Source organism: Biomphalaria glabrata, chromosome 13 (genome assembly GCF_947242115.1).
Source record: "Biomphalaria glabrata chromosome 13, xgBioGlab47.1, whole genome shotgun sequence".
NCBI lineage: Eukaryota > Metazoa > Mollusca > Gastropoda > Planorbidae > Biomphalaria > Biomphalaria glabrata.
In genome coordinates, this window is record NC_074723.1 from 10352072 (window position 1) to 10377336 (window position 25265).

A 25265-nucleotide genomic window follows, 5' to 3' on the forward strand; every position below is an offset into this window, starting at 1 on the left:
TTAGAAACAGACAACTTTAGATATCTAAGGTATTTGTTTTTTTAATTTGCTTTCACTGCATCTGTTTGGATTTAGTTACTTATAAAGTTGCAGATAGGTATGAGTGATGGTGCATTTTAAATATGTGAAAAAGTTCCTGCCTATTGTTCAGCTGGCACTGTGTTGTTTAACTTGGTGATTCTAGAAATGGATCTAGTGACACTAATATTTAATGCATGCTGATTTTTATAGGTTTTAATAAATAATAAATCACAGACTACAGTTAAAGACTATATAACAATAAATAATACAACATAGCTGGAAGAATTAATATATGCCTTAAATATATTTTAGATATACTGGACACAATATAATTGAATTGAATCAAGAAATATTGAAGATAAAGCAGTCTATATATAATATTGAAGCTTTTATTCAAGTCAAAAGATTAATAAGGAGTATAGAACTTCAGGTGGCTATGAAGTCCCATCTGTGACCTACATATTTTGTCACATCTAGCATAGACATAACAATTGTCCGGCAGTGGTCCATTTAGGTTTTCTTTTCTACATCTACATATAAATATATATAAATAAATTTAAGAGCTTGGATTTCATTGTGCTGTACCATAATAGTGTCACAATAACCTCCATTGTTATCAGTGACATGTGGCACCTCACATAATATGACCCCTAGTCTCAGTGGATGGTATTGAAGAATGGAAGGACTTTTCACTTGATAGGAACTTTTCAGTAAGGACCATGGCTCTCATTCCTAGTGCCAGGGGAAAAATTCATTTGATTCTTAAAAATACTATCTTAACAATTTCATTGGGCCACAGGAGATAATGAAGAGACAGAACTAGGCTGGTGGCACAATGATCTGCGAATCTTAATGTTAAGTAGCCCATTCATACCAAGATGCATAGAATTTTCCACTATCAATTGAAGTAGATATCCTTCAGAGACATTGGAGATGGTTAAGTCACACACTTTATAAATCTGCACCCAACATTACAAGGCAAGCCTTCACCTGGAACACCCAAGGAAAGAAAAAGAGGGGATGATTGGCCCAGCAGATGAGCAAGACAGGCAGGCAGAGATGAGATAGAAAATAAATATATATATATATTTAGATAAAAATTGGGATTGAGATGGGACAAAAGACTTTTTTTAACTACAATGTCAGAATTCAAATTCAGACAAAAGGTTTTCACAAAGTGAAGAAATTCAACACAGAATAATTAAGTCAAATAAATGTTATCTTTATTACAATTTTGTACATAACAATAAAAACATATGAAGTTGAATTCTAGTTCTATGTTAGGTTATAAACTAGCAATGCTAGATCTTTAATAAAACATCCTAAGAATCTATAAGGAAACTGTAATAAAATGCTTTATAGTTTACAAATTCAATTTTCCTCATTAATAACAATAAAACATTAGAATAAACTTTTAATAATATAACCCTTTACACTAGTGATAAATGTTTAAGATGGGAAGTCCTTTAAAGAATATTTTTCGTTAAATCATACGTAACAAATGTTTCAAAAAATATTTTTCAATAAAGAAAAAATGTTTGATCTCGTTAGCATGGTTTTAATTTCCTCTTTCGGAATCATAAACTATAAGATTGTAACCATCACACTAAACAGCTATTCCAAATCTAAAACTCTCACATTTATTTGAAACTTTAAACTTTGTCCAGTTTTTGATTCTTCGTGATTACATTGAGGATCTCATAAGGAAACATTTTTATACACATTTGAGTATGTCAAAATACTGCTTTCACTCACACATCTGGGGCTACACTTGACATCTTTTTGTTTCAAGCTTATTTCACTAAATAATAGTTCTTCATAATTTTAATTAAAAAAACAACCTGTAATATTGTATTACAGTGTCTATCTGGGAAATACCTGGCTTTAAAGGATGTTTACATGAAAGAAAATGACAGCTGTATGACAATGTTAATAAATTGTGTTATTTAAACACATTCATCTCCTTAGAATAGTGTTTCCCAAACTGTGTTCTGAGGAAACCTAGTTTTCTGCAAGGCCTGAATAGATGTTCCACAAACTACTGGAAAAATTACTAGTAGGCCACCATGTGAATTAATATCTCTAAAAAAAATAAAAAAGTGTTCTGCAAAATGCACAGAATGTGGCAAGTGTTCCATTAAGGAAAAAGTTTGGGAAACATAACATTAGAAAATTTCTCTAAATACTTTGTAAATTAGAACTTAACTCCAGGCTATTTTAAACAAAATACCCAGTAACAAAGAAATCTTTGTCAAAGGGCCTGAAGAAACAAATTTTATGAAATACTAACTAAACTAGGGTTGTTGTTTTTTTTTAGTCATTTTACTTTCAAAGTACCTGTAGTAGTAATAAAGAGCTTCCTAATATTTGATTAATATAAAATATCAACTCTACCACAAGATACTGCATAATGCAAACATAATTTCTACATCCTAAAGAAAAGAGGTAAACTGTATCAGTAGCTTAAAATCATCTCATATTGAAATGTTAAAAATTCATCACTAATATGGCATTTTATTTTTCATGTGTAAGTAAATGCACTGAAATTCTGTGGGTATTTGAGAAGTATTATACTGTATTATGCTAAACTCATTGGTTTCACATGGCACTTTCTTATCTTCCATTATTCTCTCCACCATTTGTCTTGACTTGCAATGCTAAAACTACATTGGAATTCACTGGAGCTAGATAAATAAGAAACAAGTTCTTTCATAAATTTTTATATTATTTAGTCACATCATCTTTTTGTACAAAATTTACAATTTTCATCTAAAACAGAGCATGGTCAACCTCATTGAAACAATTTGAAATAAACAAAATAATGGATACACATAAAATCAATTCCTATCAAAAATGTAAACAACAAAAAGTCAGAAAGCAAAAAATAAAATGATATGCTTTAGATACAATGTTCCAATACCAGTTCAAATAATACATCATCAGAACCAGACTGACAAATAAAAGATTTTGTTATTGCCTTTGCTCCAAGCCAAAGTCAGAGCTTTTAAAAAAAAACAAAGATTTATTTAATACTTTGGAATATAAAAACAAAAGAAACCTAAAAAGAAGCCATGTTGTTCAGAGCACCAGGGTCTTTCACAAACTGTTTATTAAAGCAAGAAACATTTGAAGTGGAGTGGAAGGATGCATTCTGTTACATTTATATATGTATTCCTGTTTTTATTTAACTCCAGACTGTCAAGGACTATTTACTAGCTCTATGCACACTTGCTAAAACGTGCAATTTTCGTGACCATGTCGAAAAGTCACTTATAACAGACTGAATGATAGTTGGCATCAAAGACACAAGAACTTAAAAAAAGAACTTAATCAAAGTTCAAGACTTAAATTGAAATTTGCAAGAAAATGAAGCTGCTGACTAGCAACTAAAGGTACTAGAGACAGATACATCTGATGCATCATCATCTCAGGTTGAGGCCATTGCTGTTTCTGCTCACAAAAATATCCTACAACAAATAGCTGCTCGTAACAGTAAACAGCGCAAATATAAATTTTGTGAACTGGCTAAATTTCTACCCAGACTATCAAATGTCATTAAACCCATTCGGCAGCTACAAATATCCCTTAGTCATGGTCTTAAAAGCATGACAGTGCATTCTATGACATACAATTTATAGTGACTCAAGCTCCTGTACTAGCATTCTACAATCCAAATTAAAGAATTGACTGTACAGTGTGATTCTATTCAAAATGGTCTGGCCACCAACTTAATGCAGTAAAGTAAACCCATAGCTTACGCAAGTTAATCTTTGATTGGTACTGAGACTAGATACGCACAGATAGAGAAAGAAGTGCTAGCTATTTTATTTGCTTTGGATAAGTTCCACCAATATACATTTGGTCGACATACAACTATTGAGAATGATCACAAACCCATTGAAACAATAATGGCTAAAGCCCACTCAGCTGCTCCTCGAAGACTGCAGAGAATGACGTTGTGTATACAAGACTATGATATAACAGAAGACTGCAGAGAATGACGCTGTGTATACAAGACTATGATATAACAGTAGTTTATAGACAAGGAAAAGAAATGTATCTGGCTGATGCACTTTCAAGAGTGCATTTAAATTCATCAGTAAACAATTAAGGAGAGTTTAAACTTATAAATATGGCCAGTTTTCTATTAACTGGTGAGGAAAGACTTAAAGAGGAAACTGAGAAAGATAGGACGCTTCAAAAATTTCAAATTACAATTAATCAAAGTTGGCCAGAAGGCAAGCATCTACTAGTGAATGAGCTAATAACTTATTCTAATTTCAGAGCCCAAATGTCACTTCAGGAGGGACTTCTATTTAAAGGTGAAAGAGTAGTAGGGTCCAAGTCACTACAATTAGAAGAATGTCTGAAAAGAGCTCGGGAGAGTCTATCTAATATCCTGGCAAGGAATGGCTGATGCCATAAAGCATTATATTTCAACTTGCTTATAGTCTTACACCTGTGAATGCACTGATGAAATAATGGCCTAGGTACCTGAGAGACATGCACAAGATCAGTCACATGGGTCAACAGCATAGGCACCCAAGAGCCATGCACAAGATCAGTCATATGGGTCAACAGCCTAAGCACCTGAGAGCCATGCACAAGATCAGTCACATGGGTCAACAGCATCTACAACTAGGTCACGCCGAGTGGTCAGATCCACAAGAACTATAAGACTGACCTCAAACACGGGAGGACTTTACATTTATATGTGTATTTATGTCTAAATATATATGTAACTCCAGACTGGGGAGGAGGTTGTGTGTGTTTTTGTTGTTCTTTATGTAGTCTCCCTTGTTCAAATGTTCAGTGTGTTCACATGATTGTCTCAAGTATGTTATTAGTATGTGGGCAATCTTCTATTGGTTCTCTTGTTCTATTTAAAACATCTGTGTATGTTATTAAATCTCAGGTGATAATTTAACCCAATCAATAGCACTTTATGAATAAATCAATTTTATACAAGAAAAGCACTCATTCAATCATTAGACACAAAATATTGACCAATAAACTTAAATTCTTACAAATTTCACAAAAAAAAAAAAAAAAAAAAAGTATGCGCCTTGCAGTTCATGTTACCTAAACACTACACTCATCCTTAATCTTTGGACTGGAGACATTGCCATTATTATTTTGATTTGTTTTTTATTTACTTACTCAGATGAAACAGAAAAAAAAATTGATTCATAAAAAAATTTCTCTATGATGTTGAAAGTTAAAAAATGGATATAATTGTAACTGCATTAAAGCTTACAAAAATTGACTACTTTCCCCAAAATGAGCAATACATTTAAAGTTCAACAAATAGTGAGAAGTAGCATGACAAAATTTTGAAAAACAAAAAAAGGTCCAATGTACAGTTTTGCAGTTTAAATTGAATCAAAATATATGATAAGTACTTTTAGCACTGAATGGATAGTTTTTAATTCTACAAAAGTACATCTAGAATCACATAAATTATGCATGAATTAAGATTGCATACATTCAAGTAAGCAGGAATGACATTCCATTCTATCAACAGGCATACTAAAAATAAGTTTAAATACAACAATATATAGTCAATTCCTGAGAGAAAAACAGCACAAACTGAGTACCATCTAAGTAAAAATATGACCACATTAAATCAATAGCAAGTTTGAGACATAATTTAGCTTGAGAACGAGCTGCAAAACAGTTTTTTTTGGGGCACAAGTTCTTGATGCTACAAGACATTGACCCACATAATAATAATATTAATTATCCATACGGAAAACTTTAACAACTCGGGTTATATCACAATAAGACAAAATCCTTTAACTACTAAGTTCTTTTTGCAAAACAAGTCAGAGCAAAGATTAAAAAAATCCTTAAAAGTTTTACAGCAATAAAAAATTAATATATGAATGTTACAAATTTATAATTATTATTAATTTACTAATTGAGAAAATTATTACTACATCAAATACAAAATTAAAAAAAAAAAAAACAACTAAAAACAATTATTTAAACAATTAGAAATTAGACACAGGATAGGTAGTACATTGGTCAAGTGCTAAACTGCTTAAATACAAACATCCTGGGTTCAAGGTATAGTAAAGGAATTTTCTTGAGACTTAAACACAAAGGTCAGCTCTTAATGAGACAGAGCTAAAACTTGTTAAAATAGAGCTAAAGGAGATTAACAACAAAAAATAAATGTAATGAAACAGAATGAAGACATTGTTGAACAAAGCAAGCAGAGCAAACCTTTATCTGACTCCTTGTTTGATTCCATGACTCAAAAGTAGAAAATCTGCAGTGAAACCTTACTAGCTGAATTAAATATCACAGATGCACTAACTCCGAACTAGCGGGACCTAATTTAAAATCAAAGTCATCTGCTGGCTGGAACATAACCCTTCAAATTTGTAAAGAAATGAAACAGAATATAGATGAACCATAAAATCAGCATTCCTTTCTCAAATTAATGAGTATGTACAATGAAGATGTAGACCAGTCAGTGACCAAACAAAGCCGGAGTTACTTCCCATGGCCTTGTTGACCTCAAGCACCAATATGTTTTTAAGAAAAATACATAATATGCGTAGACAAATTGTGGGATGGATATAATCTTTGGAGGCCTACACTGCACTTGACCGGTAAGAACTGAAGACTCCTTTTAAGGCATATATTCTAACAACCTTATCAATGAACTGTTGAATATAGTGAGACCTCATTTGGGGATTTTGGTCGCTTTATATGTAGACCTGTAACTCTGGTTGGTAATGCAATATACATGCATCAAACTTTACTGAACATAATGAGTCAAGGGAAAGAAAGAAAGTTTTTTCCAGCAAGCAAAAATAATTCTGTGAATTATTGGATAAAAGTCATATTGCAGATTCATTTTATTACTTCTTATCAATGTAGACAAACACAGCATTATTTGACCATAGAATGAAATCAAGTCACTGCAGAATTCACTCATTTTCTCATGCATTACCTAAATGGAAAAATTTAAAGACTTATTTTTGGACTGTAAAATGAGAATAGCACATTCTCTTCCTTTTCCATATCTCCATACAGTAGTACATCTGTGATCACATTTAGTGTACTATCAGGTCTGAACATGTTTCTGTTTTGAATTATTCAGTGTAACACCAGTTAGCTTAGCACCCGAATAAAGATTAGTCTGGGGTCTCTATAGATAACACTGGTATAGATGACCTCGGCTGGTCTGAAACCTCTTTGCCTTTAATCTTCACTTTCACGTCTACAGAGTCACCTATGCTTTCGGCCGTTGACGTCTGAGATTGTACATCCTGGTCATTGTCCTGGATGGAGTAGGAAATGTTACCATACTCTTGCAAACAGGGACACAAGCCAAGAAGAAACTGGCAGAAATCTTTCCTGATACCAAACCACCCTGTGAATGACCATTAAAAACATTTGGATTTAGAAACAGTATTAATTCTTACACTCTGTAATTATTTTCCACATTACAATGGAATTATCCCTTTTGCTCATTGGTATTTCACTAGCCTGTTATGACTAAACTTCAATAAATTTTTGTTGTAGAAAAAAAATGTTTTATTTTGTTTAGAACTAAATGGGAATGTATGCCCTTTTTATATAAAACAAATAAATGTTTCAATGACAAAAGAGCAATTTAATTTGGGATTGTGGCATTAAAAATGAAAACTTACCAACTGTGGACAAGACACATTAGAACTAGATCTCCCTAGATCTAGGTAATATTTTATGACCCAAATTGAAATAAAAGTATTTTTTTATTCATAGCTATTCTTTTTTTCACAAAACTTAATATATAACTACCTAAAACATATACAACTATTGTGTGGAGTTTATTTCCACATGTCACTACCATCTGGAACATGAATCTAAAAAAAGTAGAGCCTTTTTGAACCCCTACTCTTTAAAAACTTCATTTTTGGTAAAAACTCATTGAATATGAAAAAGATTTGTATGCTTTACAAAGGGAAGCTATTCAAGATTAAATTTTAATCAATTACAAACATTGCGGGAGGAGAGAAAATGAAACAACTGACTTTGCAAGCATTGACAGTAATATCATTGATTTGACTGAAAGAATAAGGTCAAATCAATGATGGTTTTGTCCATTTAAGGAGAGAAAGAGTTAAATTAAACAAATTAATAACAAATAATTTTTTGTTTACATAAAGTACAATTGTTTGGGGGCACAACAATTTATTGCCACAAAAACTCACTTTTGAGAGACAACATACCCTAATTACTTACAGCAATTGCCTCCTTTAGCTCCAAATGTCAAACAAATCAAAGAGATCAAAGAGATGATTAAAGGGATAGATACTGTGATGAAAGCAAAGTCATTGATGTGATCCAAACGATTAGCCAGCAGTATCTGGAGAGAAAGAACAAATAAATGTATTAAGAAAAAATCATTAGCTGCCCCTGTCCAGATTGTGCCACATTCAATATTATTGAATATGACCTACCAATATTGTTGGAAATATTTTGTGCTATTTGCTTTAGGGAGTTTTATTTTGAACATATACTAATGAAAACATTCCTTACCCTTATACATGCAATAAAAATGTGTATTTATCCTGATTGTGTATCAATGTGTGTGCCATAGGCCTAATTACTTTTTAAAAAGATCTATTACATTTCCATGCTCTTTGTGTATGTATGCACTAAGCCAAGACAAAGGGGGAGGGGAGGGGAAAGACAAATTTTAACTGATATCATGGAATGATGTTACTTCAAGAACCAATATATGAAAATATAAGAGAAACTTAAAAAGAAAAAACTTATTAACTTTTCAATAATGTAATTAAAATGTAAATTAATTTTTTTTCTTTTACAATTGTTGTAAAATTAAGTAGCAACTGATAACTGATATAAATGGGATTGACACACAGAAAATTGTACCAAATAAGCATTTTCTTTATCTGCCACACAATTATAGGTCTAAAAAGTATTTATTGAATCACTGTTATTTCAACAACAAAAATTATTGCATACTGGCAGGCCAACAAATTAAATCTGAACACTTTATAAATACTGGCAGGCCAACAAATTATAATTGTATACTTTAGAAATACTGGCATGCCTACAAATATATTTGTATGCTTTAGAAATACTGGTAGGTCTACAAATTAAATCTTTATACTTTATAAATACTGGTAGGACTACAAATTATATCTGTGTACTTTAGAAACACTGGTAAGGCCACACATATACTCAATTCGCTTTGAACTGAACATGTCTAATTTATGCTGAAAGGTAAAAAATATTTTATATACTTTTATTTCTGATTCCCATACAATACGGAATTGAGCAAGTTAAACATGACAAGCTTTGGTGTTTTGTTGAAAAACTTTTAAAGTCATTTGTTGCACTTGTAAAACAACTTGACCAAGAAATTGTATCTGTTTAGCTAAGCTTACGATTATCAAAGAAGTGTAACTTCCTAGTTTACCTCAAAGACTAGCAGTGGAATGACAAGAAAGGAATAGCCAATGGCGGTGGAGACATTTCCCCGTCTCTGCTCACTCAGTATATCAGGAGAACGAAGCAGAATAATGGCAAGAGCCACAGCGTACAGGACACCAATCATAGCAACGCACATGATGATCCAGATAGGAATAAACACAATCTGAGAATTTAAAGAAAAACAACAACTCAAAATAAAGTGAAAAATTACTGTATCATATTATACAAGCCCTAGCTAAATTCGAGTAAGTTATAAATAGGACTAAGATTTAAAAAACCTGTTGGAATAAATACTCACAACCCAGCTCCAGACAATGATGTTGTCAAACCGTAAGGCCAGGAAAATAAACTGTAAAATATTGACAGAACAGAAGAGCTCCAACTGAAATAGATAATAAAATAGTGGCATTGATGTACCAACAATGACTGCATTTACTATAGTTATTCAGCAGTATTATTGTAGCAGGGCATATTTCAGTAATTGTAACTTTAGTATTTAATAGCTCCCTTGATTTTTAAAAAGAAACTGAAAACTTCTGTTTTATTTTCAACGTGGCTTTTTTTTTCTACTTTATAATGACCCACAAACTAGCAGAAAAAACTGAAGAGAATATTTCTATCTACAAGTATAAAAGAAAGATAATGGATCTTGCACAGCTTTTTAGTTTTAGGTTGAATTATATTATATTTTGCTTATATTTGTATGTATAAAAATTGTTTCCTTAGAAATTACTTTTAAATATAATTTATGATTTTTTTTCTTCATGTTATTATTCCTCATTCTGTATTCTAATACTTGTTGGATATAAATAGTTTTACATAATTCTTCACTATAATGGAATTAAAAGGTTTTATTAACATGATTTCAATTTATTAAGCTCTAAATCCTTTTCTGAGCCTTTGCTTTGTTTGACTTTAGTTCACATGTATATTTTTCCAAATATGTTCTAAATATTAAGTGATTCACTGTCAATCTTAGTAAAGGGTTACTCTCAAAAACAGTAAAGATTGATACAGGTCATACTTACTTCACAAGATCTATCATTCTTCACACACCAGATACAAGCCCCTATACAGAAGACGGAGAGGATGAAGAGGGGAATGAACACTATCAGCCAGTTGTGGCCGTCTGACTCCAGGTTGATGACCACAAGAAGTTCAAACATCAGCAATGCCAAGTGTTCCCCACAGGAAACAATCATAGCTTTATACTGATTAGCACTGCTGACCTCCTGTCTAAATAAGTATGAATATGCACATTTATATTATGTTGCTGGACTATATTATTTATCAATACAATAGATTACTACTTATAATTATAACTAATCATAACAACTGAAATATGTAAAACATCAAATAATCAAGTACGATAATATTTGTTGTATTTCTTAAATAGTCAACTGGGTACTTAATAATAGCACAGGATTAGATTGGGTCTTCTGACCATGAAAATGCTAAGAGTGGCTTATGAAGATTTTTTTTTTAAAAGTCAAGCAACTTGCCAAGAGAGTCAAAAAAGTTCAGTATTTAACTATTTAGTCTAATCTCCTTCGTAGTATCCACCAAGTGTTGGAGTGCCCAAAGGAAAGAATTCCTCCCAGTTGGCCTACTAGAGAGTTTGACTCTATAGTGATATCCTTCCATCAAGTGGAAGCTAATCTCAACCATTTCAAGATTATCTCTGTTTAAACTTACCCAGCCCCAACAATTTATGTCTAAAGTATTTTTTTCAGCCTGAATTTCAATGACTAATATAACTTTGATCTATAAGTAACTCTGTCATATTCACATATCATATTTATATAATTCAACCTTCTGTAAGTTGATTGGCAATAAGCAGAATTGGTGCTTGCTTCAAATGATTTTTCGAAATTCATTTTTCTATTTCAGTAACCAAATAGAAAAAAAAATATATATATATATATGTTTTGTTTTGTTTTATAAGTTTGGGATTTCTTCAGAAATGAATATTTGTCTGAGGAGGATGGCAGGGTTTGAACTCAATACCATCTAGTGACAACTGTCTGGAGAAAATCCCACATGACCAGGCTGTCATTTTAACATTATCAAGCTCTACTGGGATAATAAATTTCTTTAAAAGCTAACCAGAAGCCTTAGTTTTCACAAAAAAAAAAACACTTTTAAATTATGAAATACAATATTAGCAAGCAGTCTATGAGGACATAAATTACCTGTACTGTGGATTCCGTAACCAGACAGAACTACCTATAAAAGCACCAACTAAGACCAGCAATTTCCAGACCCAGATGGGAAAGAAAACAAACCAATAGCTCCATTCAATGCTCTTGTCCAATCGCAGCGAGAAGAGGATGGTAAAAATCAATAGGCACGTGAAAACTACAAATTTACTGTGGATGAAAATATATAATATAATTTTAAGCTCACAATCTTTCAATGAAATTTAAATTTTAATAGATTATTTGACAAAATAATTTGAATTTTATGTAAAAATATGTACACATGATTAGCCTCAAATTATAATGAATTTTATTACCTACCTTGGATTGAAGTCTTGGAAAAAATTCTTCAAATTCATTTTAGGCCAAGTAATGATTACAATCTTTCAGAAAGTGATCTAGAAATAAAATGTGTCAGTTTTTTATCATTGTTGAGAGATACTGTAGGTACAAAAAAAGAAAGAAAAAATCTTAAAAGCAAATTAGGCATTATAAGAACATTGTCTAATTTATTAATTAACGTTTTTAACACATCTTTAATCTTAACACATCTCTCAAACTATAGGGAACACAGCATCCTAACAAAGTGGGGAGAGGGAATCCACTCATGAAAATGATCTAATATTAATGACAACTAGCTTGACTTGTTTTGTAAAACATATTCACATTAGATATGTATAATATTTAATATAGATATATCATATAAAATGTACTTCGAATATACACACATTTAGTAGGTCTACTGTCTCTTTATTTACAAGACTTAATTTGACTGAAAAAAATTTTTTTTGGGATGAATACAGAATACTGAATAGTGTGCCATGATTGCAAGAAAACACTTCACTTCAGTTAATCTTGGCTTTTTTGTTTTAACATTTAATTTTCTTCTTATTTCAAGAAAAAAAATGCTGTAGACTCCAGGAGAAAGTAGATCTATTTCTAAAGCTCAGAATGCTGGAATTCCAATACAAATTACAATAAATAATAATTTAGTACAAGTCAACAAGTACAACACTCTGACTGACAGTGGTGAGTGAGTGACACTGACAACACAACACGAACACGGTCAACACATTAGGACATTACACACTTTGTGACACTACACAGTCAAACTAGATGACTAGATGTTAGTATTGTGATCAGATACTCATTATTTTAATTCATTTCAAAATCCTACCCAGTGAGTAAAACATAGTGAGTGAGTCTAGATCTAGATCTAAATTACAAAGTAAGCAGAAGTAGAGGACACTTCTAGATCTAGTAGATTACTCCTAAATATAGACCTAGATATACATTTTGTGTACTAAAGAAAATACTTTAATAAGAAAACGAACCGGAAGTGGAATTAATGGGAAAAAATGTATTTCGCATTTTTTTCTCTTCTTTGATTACAGAACATTTTGTGTGTGTAGAAATTACAAAATTTTTAGCGGGTTCCCGAAAGTTGGAAAGCCACTTATAGTTTTGTGTGATTAATCTATCCGTCCATTCATCCGTCCGTCTGACACTTTCGGATCTCAAAAGTTGAGAATATATTGAAAAGCCAATTTCATGATATTTTAGAACTCGCGAAGACTGATGCGCTCCTTGTTATGGACACGGTCTTATAATGTTAGCCTAGACCTATATGCTTGCGAATCACGGACGCTAACAACAGATAGAGAGGAGGATTCTAGTGATGGAATTGAGATGCCACAGAAAGATCTAGGTATCACATACAAAAACAGCATCACGAACGGAGAGATCAGAGACAGGATTAGTAGGCCTACAGTGATTGGACCAAACGATAACCTGCTAACTATAGCGTTAATCCTCGCTCCTTTTTATAATTTCTGCTAATGATTGCATTTGGCAGTAAAGAATAAAGGGTGAGGCGACTCGATATAAGAATTTAGTGACATTTTTTTTTAATTGTGTAATTTCTTGACTAAAATACAAGAAGAGAAAGTATTGGTTTGTCCGATGGGCGGATAAGGCGATTGCATGTATATAGCCTATATCGTCCCTCCAACCTGGTACAACCCTTTTTCATTTTATATTTACTAATGATAAAATTTGAGATTAGAGAGTGTGTGCGACATAATATACAAATGGGTTCTCATATCAATACGTAGCTTATACTATGGCTGCTGGTCGTGCGGTTTGCGCGCTGGACTATCGTTTGGATTTATCGATGGTCCTGGGTTCAAACCCTGCCCGCTCCCATCCCCCGTCGTCCTGCGGGAGGTTTGGACTAGGAAGTAAACTATCTTCAACTCTGAAGGAACATCTGAAACATGTAAAACATTTTACTATATAGGTATTCAACTAATTTTGTTCACATACTATGATTTCTCCATAAAAGTAGGACCTTCCCACCCCCAAACACAAAGGGTTTAGGTGGGAAGGGCAGTAGAGGTATTCGCTTCCCACCACACACAACCAGCTAACAGGAGAACGAGATAATATAAAGATCGGTTAATATATCAACAACAAGTTTTAATCATATAGATATTTAATTAGTTCTGTTAACAAGTTGTGATTTCTACAAATAAATTGGACCGCTCCCCACTCGAAAATTTAAGGTAGAGGGGCGGGATTGATGCAATTTTCACCTCCCCACCTCACCAAGTCGGCCAACATACAAGACGGGGGGCGAAATAATCTAAAAAATTGGTTGAAATATAAATAATTAGCATATATTATTAACATAACTAATAAATTCATATACAAATTGTGTGTGATTTCTTTACTAAAATTCGTCCGCACATCCCTTTTTTTTTTTTGGGGGGGGGGGGGGGGTCAGCCGAGTATCGCGGTGCGATCGCCCCTAGAACCCCCCCCCCCCCCCCCGGATCCGCCAGTTGGTCCAACAGACTAAGGGATAGGTGAAAGTGAAGGTGAAAGTTTATGTGCAACGCCTAGCCTACTTTTTATCTTCTTGTTTTTGTATTTATATGTAGGCTAGTCATGTTTTAAACTCGAGCTCCCTTGATAGGTAGCCACAAACCCACAAATCCCAAATTTTCATATAACCATCAAGTAGCTAATATTTATCATCCCCTCTATTTAAACCTACGATCTGTTTACCATTTGTATTACAAAGCTTATATCCACTCACTCTGTCTTTCTGGGAAATGTTTTGTACACGTCATTTGTCTTACACCCAATTTCTGATCAAGTTGAAATTTCGCACGACTATTTCTTCTAGCTGGCAACACAAGAATCAATAAAAAAAATAGTTTACTAACTATTCTCAAATAATTATTTTATTTGGTATGGAATTAGTTGACTAGCTATTGGCAAATAATTATTTTGTTTGGTATGGAGCAAGGGAAAGAACCTGTACTTGATAAATCAGGTGGTATAGGTTGAATTAGTCCCCTTGATAAGGTTTAAGCCACGAGTTTGAAATCAAGTCGTGCAACTTTTTTTTTTAAATGCATTTAAAAAGCGATCACCGTCACATTTAATAGATACCCACTTCTTTATTGAAGGGTTATTTGAAGTTTATATTTTATTTTCGCGTCAGAAAATGGCCTCATTTCTCTACTTGAAATGTTAGCAACATTGTAACTAACTTAACCACTGACTCTTTTTCATGTCTCTTTTTGGTATATATTCACATCAATACTCCTCTGGGCGTAGTTTCTTTTTTTATTCCCGGCTCAAACCAAGAATGCCGCCATATTTGTCTATACTATAATGCCGTTTATATCTTGTCGTTTTATTAAACAGCCACACTTTCTTTATAAAAGAGATATGTTGGCATATTATCGTGTGTCAAGGGGAGCTATGGCGAGAGTGAATATGTTACTTTGATATTTTGGTACGATAGTGATATCCCCTTGTTTAAGTACTCCCAGGTTATGAATGTGAATAGTCTTGCACGTGTTATGAACTGAATGATTTAGCCTTTGCTGAATGTGCGAGAGAGTGTGCTAGTTAGTGAGGTCTTGTTCCCGGTCCAGGAAGGTTGGACGTTTACTTCCTGGACTGGTGTTTGTATTATTTCTTGAGAGTAATATAATTGTGTGCTTTATTTGGTATTAAAGTATTATAATTATTCATGGACATCTATAGTTGGATTTTTTTTAGTGATAACTGTTCTTATTTAAGTTACCCCTAACGAGCCTAATGAGCAAAGCAATAGAAATGAACCCTGACATCATGTTCCGCAAAAAAGTAAAGATCCGTTCAATTTTCATGGTAGATTATAGGGCCTACATTTACAGTCCCATGTTTTAAACGTACAATTATGTTAAATGCCTATGTAACAATCCATCAAAGAAAGAACCTTTTTTTCTTAGGAGGAGGGGGGATTCTCTACACATTAAGCCGACGTTTTGGCGTGTCGGTTGGAACCATGTCGCGGGCCGGATCTGACCCAAGGGCCGTAAATCGGAAATTTTGGTCATCTATTTTGTAGAAGATTCCGTTTAATTATCTGAAAATGTTCACAAAAAGGGAAGTAACCATTAAATTGTATTCGACTATTTTCTCCTTCTTATATGTTCCTCTACTTTGTAATCATTGGCTTATAAATCTTTCTTGACTCGAACAAAGAGGAAATCGGAACCCACGGAGAGATTCCAGGTCGTGGTGACGCCCCGGCATTAAGTTGAGAAAGAACAGTGTCGGAGATTGACACCCCAGCTATACAGTAGCGTAGACTTGTGAGCCACAGTAACTTAACAATGAATTACCGCCCTTGTCAGTAGAGATAACTCGTGCTCTCACTTCTGCAACAAGTAAACGTCAGCGAAGAATGTGGCTATCATCCCCTTTTGATGTTATCTATAGCTGTCATCAGACAAGATTTAATTTTGATTAAAACACCTCCCTTGTCCCTCCTCTTTTCCCATCTGTCTTACTGCCCTTCTGAAGTCTGGTTTTGATCCCAAGATTAGTGTCTAGTCAATTTTAAAATACGAGTTTAAAAAACAAAAAAACAACACTGGAACACTGTATTTTTTTTTATTTGTTCCGTATGAACTGGACACCATGGTTGTACTTTCGTTTCTTTAGCTTTCCTTTCTCTGTATATTTTAATCTATGATTTTAATTAATCTATGTAGGCCTACTATTTTGAATCTTGTCCAAATTGAAACATTATTTCCGAGAGAGTGAGAGAGTGAAAATTTGAGTAATAATAGTAAATTAGTGCGATGAGGGTGTGTGTGTGAGAGAGAGAATGGGTGAGAGACTACGAGAATACTAATCAAAAGAAATTTTGACATCTTTCGTCATTGAGGCTTCATTAAAATCAGTCAGTGATTCTCTTTTGTTTTTTATCGTTGATGCAAGCAGGGGCGTAGCTAGGAATTTGGTGGCCCGGGGGAGGGGGGGGGGCTTGACCTCTCTGGAGGCCCCTGCATTTTGCGTAATATTTAATTCTTAATGTAAAAAAACACTCATTTGGGTTTTCCAATTCCCCCTCCTCCCCCACCCTAGCTACGCCACTGGATGCAAGGGCATCCTCTTCCCCTCTGGCGGAGCAGAGTTCGCCAAAAGTGAACCCCTAACTGCTTAACACTTTTGCTTCTTATATCATTTTACTGGAGCAAGGTATCTATCATGGTCAAATAATTATTTACTCCTCTAAGCCCTGTCAGCTTTGAGACCACGAGACAGTGGAAATACATATTTACTAATTATTTACTGGGGGAGGGGCGTGGTGGCAAACCCTGTTGCTCCCTAACCTGGGAGTCCACCCAACTCTAAAGGGTACCTGACATTAGTTGGGGAAAAATAAAGGCGGGGCTGGTCGTTGTGCTTGCTACATGACACCCTCGGTAAGTGTAACCGCAGGCAACAGAAACAGGTTCTTATTCCTGGTAAACCAGTAACGCAGACTAAAAACGCAAAATATTTAGGTGTTTTAATAAATAAAAAAATGTCATGGAATCCACATATTCATGAACTATCAAAAAATCAAACAAAGCATTAGGGTTTATTAAAAGAAATTTCTATAAATCAAATAAGAACATAAAATTAAAATGTTATTTAACTTTTGTTCCCTAGTGCTATTAGAACATGGGATGTTTCCTGAGCCAGCCAGAAAAACCAGTGACTTGGCAGAATTGAAGTCATTGTTTAACATCCATGACTAGATGCATGACGCGTAGGACGTAATAATCGTCTTCTTTTTTTTGAACTAACGTCTGTCTCTGTATTGTATAAGATAAGATACGATGCCCCATAGATCTCAAGATCTGAAATTTACTTGTAGGCCTACTTTGCAATCATTTACTTTCGTTTTCAGAGATAAATAATAGATTTGGATAAAATATATTCTCAATGATGTGTTTAACATTCGACAACTAGGCTGTTAACTTGCTTTGCATTTAGAAATGTAGAAATTTCCATTTTGTTAACTCAAAGGCTATAATCCATATTTCCTTAGTTATTTGTTCCGCTCATGAGGGATGATAAATGGAAAATGTTTTTAAGTGTGTGAGAACTGGAAAGAAAACAAGATTACAAAGAGAGTTTGTGTTACACAAACTCAGAGGCGGCCCCCGTCGAAGTCGGATCCCTGTCGGATCTGCATATTCGCAAATAATATTCAAGAGGTGATTTAATTTTGATGTAAAATGTTTTACACGTTTCGGATGTTCCTTCAGAGTTGAAGATAATTACTTCCTAGTCCAAACCTCCCGCAGGACGACGGGGGATGGGAGCGGGCAGGGTTTGAACCCTGGGCCATCCATAAATCTGAACGACAGTCCAGCGCGCAAACCGCACGACCAGGCAGCCATCCGATGGTCAAAAGTAATAATGTTTCAAAGATTCATTTGCCGTAAATTTAAATTTAATAAAAAAATAGTAGATTAGTTTTAGTATATTAAAACATTACAATATTGATCAAAACGTTTGGAAATGAAAATCTACACTTTTTTTTTACACTTTAAGTTTAGAAATTGAAATTCTACATCTTAATCTAGTCTATTTTAGTCTAAACTAGATCTAGAAATTCTAGATCTAGACTCTAAAATAATTTTAATTAGAATATAAATCCAGATCTAGATATACTGTAATAAAAATCTAGATCTAGTTTAAAAAATCTAGATTAGATCTAAATCAAGATATCATTCCTTTTTTAAACGCGAGTCACATAACGAGGCTTAATAAACATTACTATACCGAGTTCTTTTTTCATTTCATTTGAAGAATTAATTCCATATAACGTCAGAGGGAAAAAAAACACTACGTCACACGGCCTAGGTAGACTAAAAATCGCCTTCATCTATAAGAGCCTTTTATCGAGTGTTCATAGACATTGGTGCACCGAGTGCGTTCTTTTAGCATTTCATTTAAAGAATTCATTCCATATGACGTCAAAGGAAAAAAAAACACTACGTCACAAGGCCTAGCTAGACTAAAAATCACCTTTATCAACACGAGCCATTTCTCGAGTGTTCATAGACATTGGTGCACCGAGTGCGTTCTTTTAGCATTTCATTTAAAGAATTCATTCCATGTGACGTCAAAGGAAAAAAAAAACACTACGTCACACGGCTTAGTTAGACTAAAATATGTTTTCATTAATACAAGCAATTTTTTTGAGGGTTAATAGACATTGGTGCACCGAGTGCGTTCTTTTAACATTACATTTAAAGAGTCCATTCATATGACGTCAAAGAAAAAAAAAATCCATTTTCTCACAATAGGCTAGTACCGGTACCATAAAAAAAAAATGTCTTTATTTACACGAGATATTTAACGAGGGTTCATAGACATTGGTGCACTGAGTTCTAATAGATATTATTTAAAAAGGATCAAAGCCATATTGTTTTTGCGTTTTGTCTGTCAGTCGGTCTGTCCGTTATCTTGATATAAAAAAAACAACTAAAAGTTATTAAAAATTGATTAACCTTTATTTTACGTTTCAAAACATCGCAATAATTTTTAGGTATGAACACAATTGAAAAGTTTATATAATAGATTGTTCCGGATGTTTGTATAAATAGTAAAAGAAAAAGAGAATTTCAGATAAATGTAATACCGTTAATTAAATTTTTTGGATGGTCTCGTATAAAAATTAGATGTACTACAGCCACGTGGAGAGATTTTCATACCTTACTTTGGTGTTTGGATTCTGTTTTCCTTAAAAATCGGAACATAATATTAACGATAATTAGATTTTTTAATGTTTTAGGTAGAAAGTTAAATGTACTGTAAGAGAGTAGTGAGTTAAAATATTTTTCATAAAAATCCGTAAAAACATTATTTCGTAAATGAGAAGATTATTTGTTTATTAATTAGAAGAGGGAGTTCAAACAATTATTTGGCGTTAGTAGATTTTTAAATAAATTCGGAAATTTCTGGCGACGATTTGTAAGAAACAAAATCCGGAACTTTCTTTATCGATTACAAAACTTCTATGTTATGTTTTACAAGAAAATTAAATGTCTAAAAAGTAATTTTCAGTAATCAATTCTAGTAAATTACTTTTTTTAAAAGCCTTATGCGATTTCAAACAATCATTAGGCATAATTCATGTTTTATAAAACAATATCCGGAACATTTTTACACTTAATGAAATATAAGTCAGTATAGAGATTTTGATTTAGCATTAATATGCTATTTACATAAAAAACGGAACAACATATTATTGATAATGTGTTTTTGCAACGTTTAAGCATGGAAATTGAATGTAATATAAGTTAGAAGAGCAAACAAACATTTGTTGGCGTTGATTAGTTTTGCACAAAAAAATCCGGAACAATCAATTTTAGATACTTAAAACTATTGAGATGTTATGGGAGGAACATTAAAGGGTAAATCAGATTTTCAATAGCTTTTAGAGTTCTAGTTTTTTAAATCTAATCGTGACGGACAGACCGACCAACAGACAAAACGCACAAAAATAAGCTTCTTTTATTCGGATGGGTCGCTAAACAAAAAATAAATAAAATCTGATTTTTAAAAAAAGTTTAAGGAATTGGTTTAGCACCTGATCATGTTGCGACGTTACGCTACTGCACGAAAATCGCTGCATAAAAAGTCCATTAAAAAAAATGTGCGTGATATTTACATACAAAGTGCATTATTAGCCTTTATAAACAAACAGAAATGTTTTCTTTTAATTTTAGCAGCTAGTTGACCAGAAAAAACGTCTTTAACTATTATTTGTATTTGTTGTAAACATTTCCTGTACATTTTAAAAATATATTTGACTTAATGATACTGAAAATACACAAAAATTGTCCATCTTTGTTAGCATATTGTAACATTGCCTCCCTTACATTTACGTAATTGTTTTAGAATTGGTGTATTTTTATGAAAAAATCGCTTGCATAATTAATTTTATAAATTAAACGGTTTGCTTTTAGAAAACCAAAAGTAGCCGTTGCACCTAAACTTTTCAAGCCGGATTTAATGATGAAATAATATTTTTCATATCTCTTCTAGTTTTCGAGATCTGAGTGTGACAGACGGACAGACGGACAGACGGACAGACGGACAGACGGACATTTTGCACAAACCTAATAGCGGCTTTTTCCCCTTACGGGGGCCGCTAAAAATATTAATAAAAGTGAATGTAGCCTCCTGCTGATGACGTATGGACCAGGACATGAAAGCATGAGAAGATTAGAAAAGAAACTTTTTTTTTAAATCTTCTTTTCTGGAGAGTGACTAAACTAGCGAGAACTTGGAAGAGTCGCTGAAGGAATCGGAATACCTAATCGATATCTGTGATGGGCAATCGTTTCAACTGTCTGAGCGGTAATGTCCGAGCGTGTTGGCTTCAAATGTAAAATGAAATAAAAAAAGAAAAGTCTGGTTTTAATGATTCCGTGTAGGTCTACCTGGTTTCTTTGTCACTGGTGTTTTCTTCATTCTGGAATCATTCGAGGGAGTGCGTGTGTGCGTGTATATTTCTTAAACAGCATTGTTTTACATGTCAACAGTAGCCTATAATGAATGATACATAAACGTAGTTATAAAATGCTTGATTCACGTACCTATGTATATTTTAAATGCATTTCTTGCTGACGGTTATTAGATCTAGTAAGTATCTTAATATTGTTTTTTTTTAGTGTTCGCCATATTGTTTATAACTCATACGCTGGACAGCATTTGCGAACAGAATATTTTACATATTTCACACGTTCCTCCAAAAATAAAGAGTATTATCTTCTTATCTTATATTATATACTAGCCCAATCCACTTTGTATAGGCCAACTTATTTATTAACTTTCACCATCACCTATCCCTTAGTCTGTTGGACCGTTGGGACACCACACAGGATTTGTCGACCGTTTTTCTCCATTCTTCTCTGTCTTTTGCCCTGGATAGAACTTCTTTCAATGCCGTTCTTTTATGTTGTATGCCCATCGCTTTTTCTGAATGCCTCTTCTTATTTTCCCTGGTACTGTTCCCTGAAGGAAGGTCTTTGGAAGCCCCAAAGACCTTGTAACATGGCCATAAAGTTTTAGATTCCTTTTTTTTTTAACAATAGTTATCAGGTTATATAGAGTAATATATATATATATTTGTTTACCGAAACTAGACTGCTATAAGAAAGAATCAATATGACTAAAATTGTTATAAAAATGAAATTGATCATTTTTTGTGTGTTTTTTTTCCTTGCTTTTCATCCTGCTTATAAATTGTTTGTTTGTTGGTGGTGGTTATGTTTTTTTTTTTACTTTCAAATTAATTTATTGTCAACATTGATATTTATGTATTTATTTATTGTACCCGTTAAATCTCAGCCGAAGTTCATTATGAGCTTTCTCGACGGCTCTATCAAACTACCCCCCATGAAAGTAGAGGCAAACTAGGAAGCCTCCTAGGGCCTTTAGTTGGTAGGGGCCTCGCAAAGGGCTCAAAACATTTTTATTAGAGAAGAAATAGCGAAACTTGGGCCCAAAGTTGTTGTAGTAGGCCTACACTAGGTTTTAAATAAATTTCGTCATTTTATTTTGTTCACTGTTTATTTTTTTATTTTTCTATTTCATTTCGGGTCATCTATTTCAATTCGCCTAGGGCCTCCAGTTATCTAAGGCCGGCCCTGGTAGAGGAAAAGCAAAGCGAATGTATTTTTGTATTGAGCTCAATAAATATGCCTTTACGTGTACGCAATGTAATCTGAGCATTGGTTCCGTTCAACAGTCCTACCATGCATTCCCACACTCGCGCAGACAATGTGGACACTTCAACTTTAGAACCAAATCGTAGGGCTACGTCTATTCTTGACTGTACAATTTGTTGTTATTTTTAAGTGTCTGTGTCTTTGGCGAGGGACTTTATATTCGATTACACTTCATCACAAAACATTCCGTTGTTTCACACATCTGGTTATAGTCTAGACAAACTTGTCTTTGTCTCACACAAACAAAGCTGTCCGTTGACATACTACTGTCGATAAGGCAAGATTTTTTAATATATATAGGCCTATATATATATATATATATATATATATATATATATTTATATTATATACATTATGTTAAGGATGGGGAAAGCTAGGTGGCTGAGAAGTTAAGCGCTTGGCTCCCTAACCTGGGGTCCTGGGTTCTAATCTCGCTGAAGACTTGTTTTTTTATTTTATGGATTTTTACAGCGCCTCTGAGTTCACCCAACTCTAATGAGTACCTGACTTTACTAGGGAAAAGTAAAGGCGGCTGGTAGTTGTGCTGGCCATATAACACCCTGTTTGTAACCGTTGGTCAAAGTAACTGATGTTCCTTCAGAGTTGAAGATAATTTACTTTCTAGTCCAAACCTCCCTCAGGACGACGGGGGATTGGAGCGGGCAGGGTTTGAACCAGGGACCATCGATAAATCCAAACGACAGTCCAGCGAGAAAACTGCACGACCAGGCAGCCATCCTAAAATCATCTACCTTATAGATCGCAAGGTTCTTCAGCTTTCTTTCTTTCTTTCTTTTAAAATCGCTTTTGAAAAGTCACCACAGAAACCTTCTCCCAGATACCCAACTGGTCCACAAAAGTGATTAGACCAAAGAGCACTAAGCGCTCCTTATGCTTGAAAATTGCTCTAAAAACAATTAATACAAATTTTTCCCATCGCAAAAAAATGTATTATTGTAAGTCTAGATCTAGAATGAATTAATTACATGATTGATTCAAAATAATAAATAATAATTAATTCAATATAAGCGATTACTTTCGTTTTAATTCATTATTTCATTCTACTTGTCTGGTCTAGTTTTAGGTTATCATGAAACGTAACAATTTCAATTATTTTTTTTTAGCACTAAGAGAGAGATATTAGTCAATCCAGTGGTCACAATTTTTATTTGTAGCAAACAAGATTTAAGGTTAAGGGTTCCTCAAATTTTACAAAGTCTGCTTTTGTTAGAGGCTACATTATAATTTCTTTATCTGTCTCTCTCTCTCTCTGCTTTTGTTAGAGGCTACATTATAATTTATCTGTCTCTCTCTCCAAGTTAGGAGTTTACAATGATCTGAATCTATTCTTCCCATGTCGATTCATTTGTTGACTTTAATGATCTGAATCTATTCTTCCCATGTCGATTCATTTATTGACTTCAATGATCTGAATCTATTCTTCCCATGTCGATTCATTTATTGACTTCAATGATCTGAATCTATTCTTCAAGTGTAATTTTGTTGACTTTAATGATTGCCTGAACAACAACTTTGTGTTTCTCCAAGCAGTCATCGGAGATTTCATCTTCAGACTTCCACAGTTCTAGAGATAGTCTGCAGCGCTATCCTGCTGCACAAAAATAAATTATTTAGATCTACGAGCAGAGCTGGAGGGGGGGGGAGCAGTTATTTCTTTACCTGTGCTATTCTTAAATGTTTCTGAAACGGAGGTTGGGAACGTTTTAACCTGTGACCCATAAATTAAGTTATTGACAATGATTGTTACATGAAACAGTGAATTAAGCAATAGGCTTCCCGGCCCCTGGTTTCCAAAGGAGAGAACGAGAAACGTTCTTATTAATATATTTTTTTTAAATAATTGGAATAAATTTACTATGTCATCTTAATCATTAACTTAGTGCCAGACTGCTGTAGATTTGAACTTTCCTCAGTGGAAGCACTTGTTAATGGGGGACTACAATGACCTTTTTTTTCATCTCAACAAATCTTGATTCTTGCGCTTTGCTGTGGCAGAGAATGTCTATTTCTCTTTCTCTCTCTCTCTCTCTCTCTCTCTCTCTCTCTCTCTCTTTCTTTGTCTCTTTTCTCTCTTACTTTAATATGTTAAATTTAATTTAAAATTCGATAACACCAATGAACGAGACTAGCTGGTCTAGAACATTACCCATAGAACCTGAAAACAAATTTGTTAGTAATATGCAACAGTATTGGGGGAGAAAGGGGGGGGGAGAGGAAGTATACATAACTGAACTCATATCTAGCTTCTGTCGTTCAAAAAGCCTCTTCTCTCTTTCCCATTCTTAAGTCAATATCGTCTCTACAATCTATCAAATAAATAACAATATATTTTTTAAAAGACGCACATGTCTTTAAACCAAATACACTCTTGTATACCGGTAATTGTAATTTCTTCATAGAGTATGATTGAAGATAAAGGGAGGGGGAATGTTAAAGGAAGCAAAGATGAGTGAATGAATGCACAAGGAAAGAGGAAAGAGTG

General features: G+C 33.6%; 2 protein-coding genes across 3 annotated transcripts in view; one reads left to right on the forward strand and one right to left on the reverse strand.

Moving 5' to 3' along the window:
- Positions 1–1210: 1210 nt before the first annotated feature.
- Positions 1211–12991, reverse strand: LOC106069587 (transmembrane protein 185A-like). 2 transcript variants are annotated; one of them, XM_013229291.2, is made up of 8 exons: positions 12856–12991; positions 12000–12076; positions 11673–11849; positions 10509–10716; positions 9779–9862; positions 9467–9643; positions 8263–8386; positions 1211–7408 (listed from the first exon to the last, which is right to left on the reverse strand). In XM_013229291.2, exons 2-8 carry the CDS (start codon positions 12035–12037, stop codon positions 7170–7172), a joined length of 1047 nt encoding a protein of 348 aa, XP_013084745.2. In that variant the 5' UTR covers positions 12038–12076; positions 12856–12991; the 3' UTR covers positions 1211–7169. The 2 variants fall into 2 exon arrangements, with proteins under 2 accessions (XP_013084745.2, XP_055864972.1); XM_056008997.1 differs by having other exon boundaries at positions 12000–12119; positions 12856–12967.
- An 8480-nt stretch (positions 12992–21471) lies between these two features.
- Positions 21472–25265, forward strand: part of LOC106061710 (kazrin-like) — a 106185-nt gene continuing 102391 nt past the window's right edge. Inside the window, exon 1 of the mRNA XM_056007442.1 lies at positions 21472–21674. The gene's annotated coding sequence lies outside the window, so the exon portion shown is untranslated. The remainder of the gene's footprint in view (positions 21675–25265) is intronic.

Excerpts from the sequence above, each read along its gene's own strand:
- LOC106069587 (XM_013229291.2), bottom strand. The coding sequence starts at position 12,037 with ATGAATTTGAAGAATTTTTTCCAAGACTTCAATCCAAG. Across the intron at positions 9,863-10,508 it reads AGAATGATAGATCTTGTGAA|TTGGAGCTCTTCTGTTCTGT; the intron begins GTAAGTATGACC and ends TATCTATTTCAG. Across the intron at positions 8,387-9,466 it reads TTCCACTGCTAGTCTTTGAG|ATACTGCTGGCTAATCGTTT; the intron begins GTAAACTAGGAA and ends CTTTCTCTCCAG.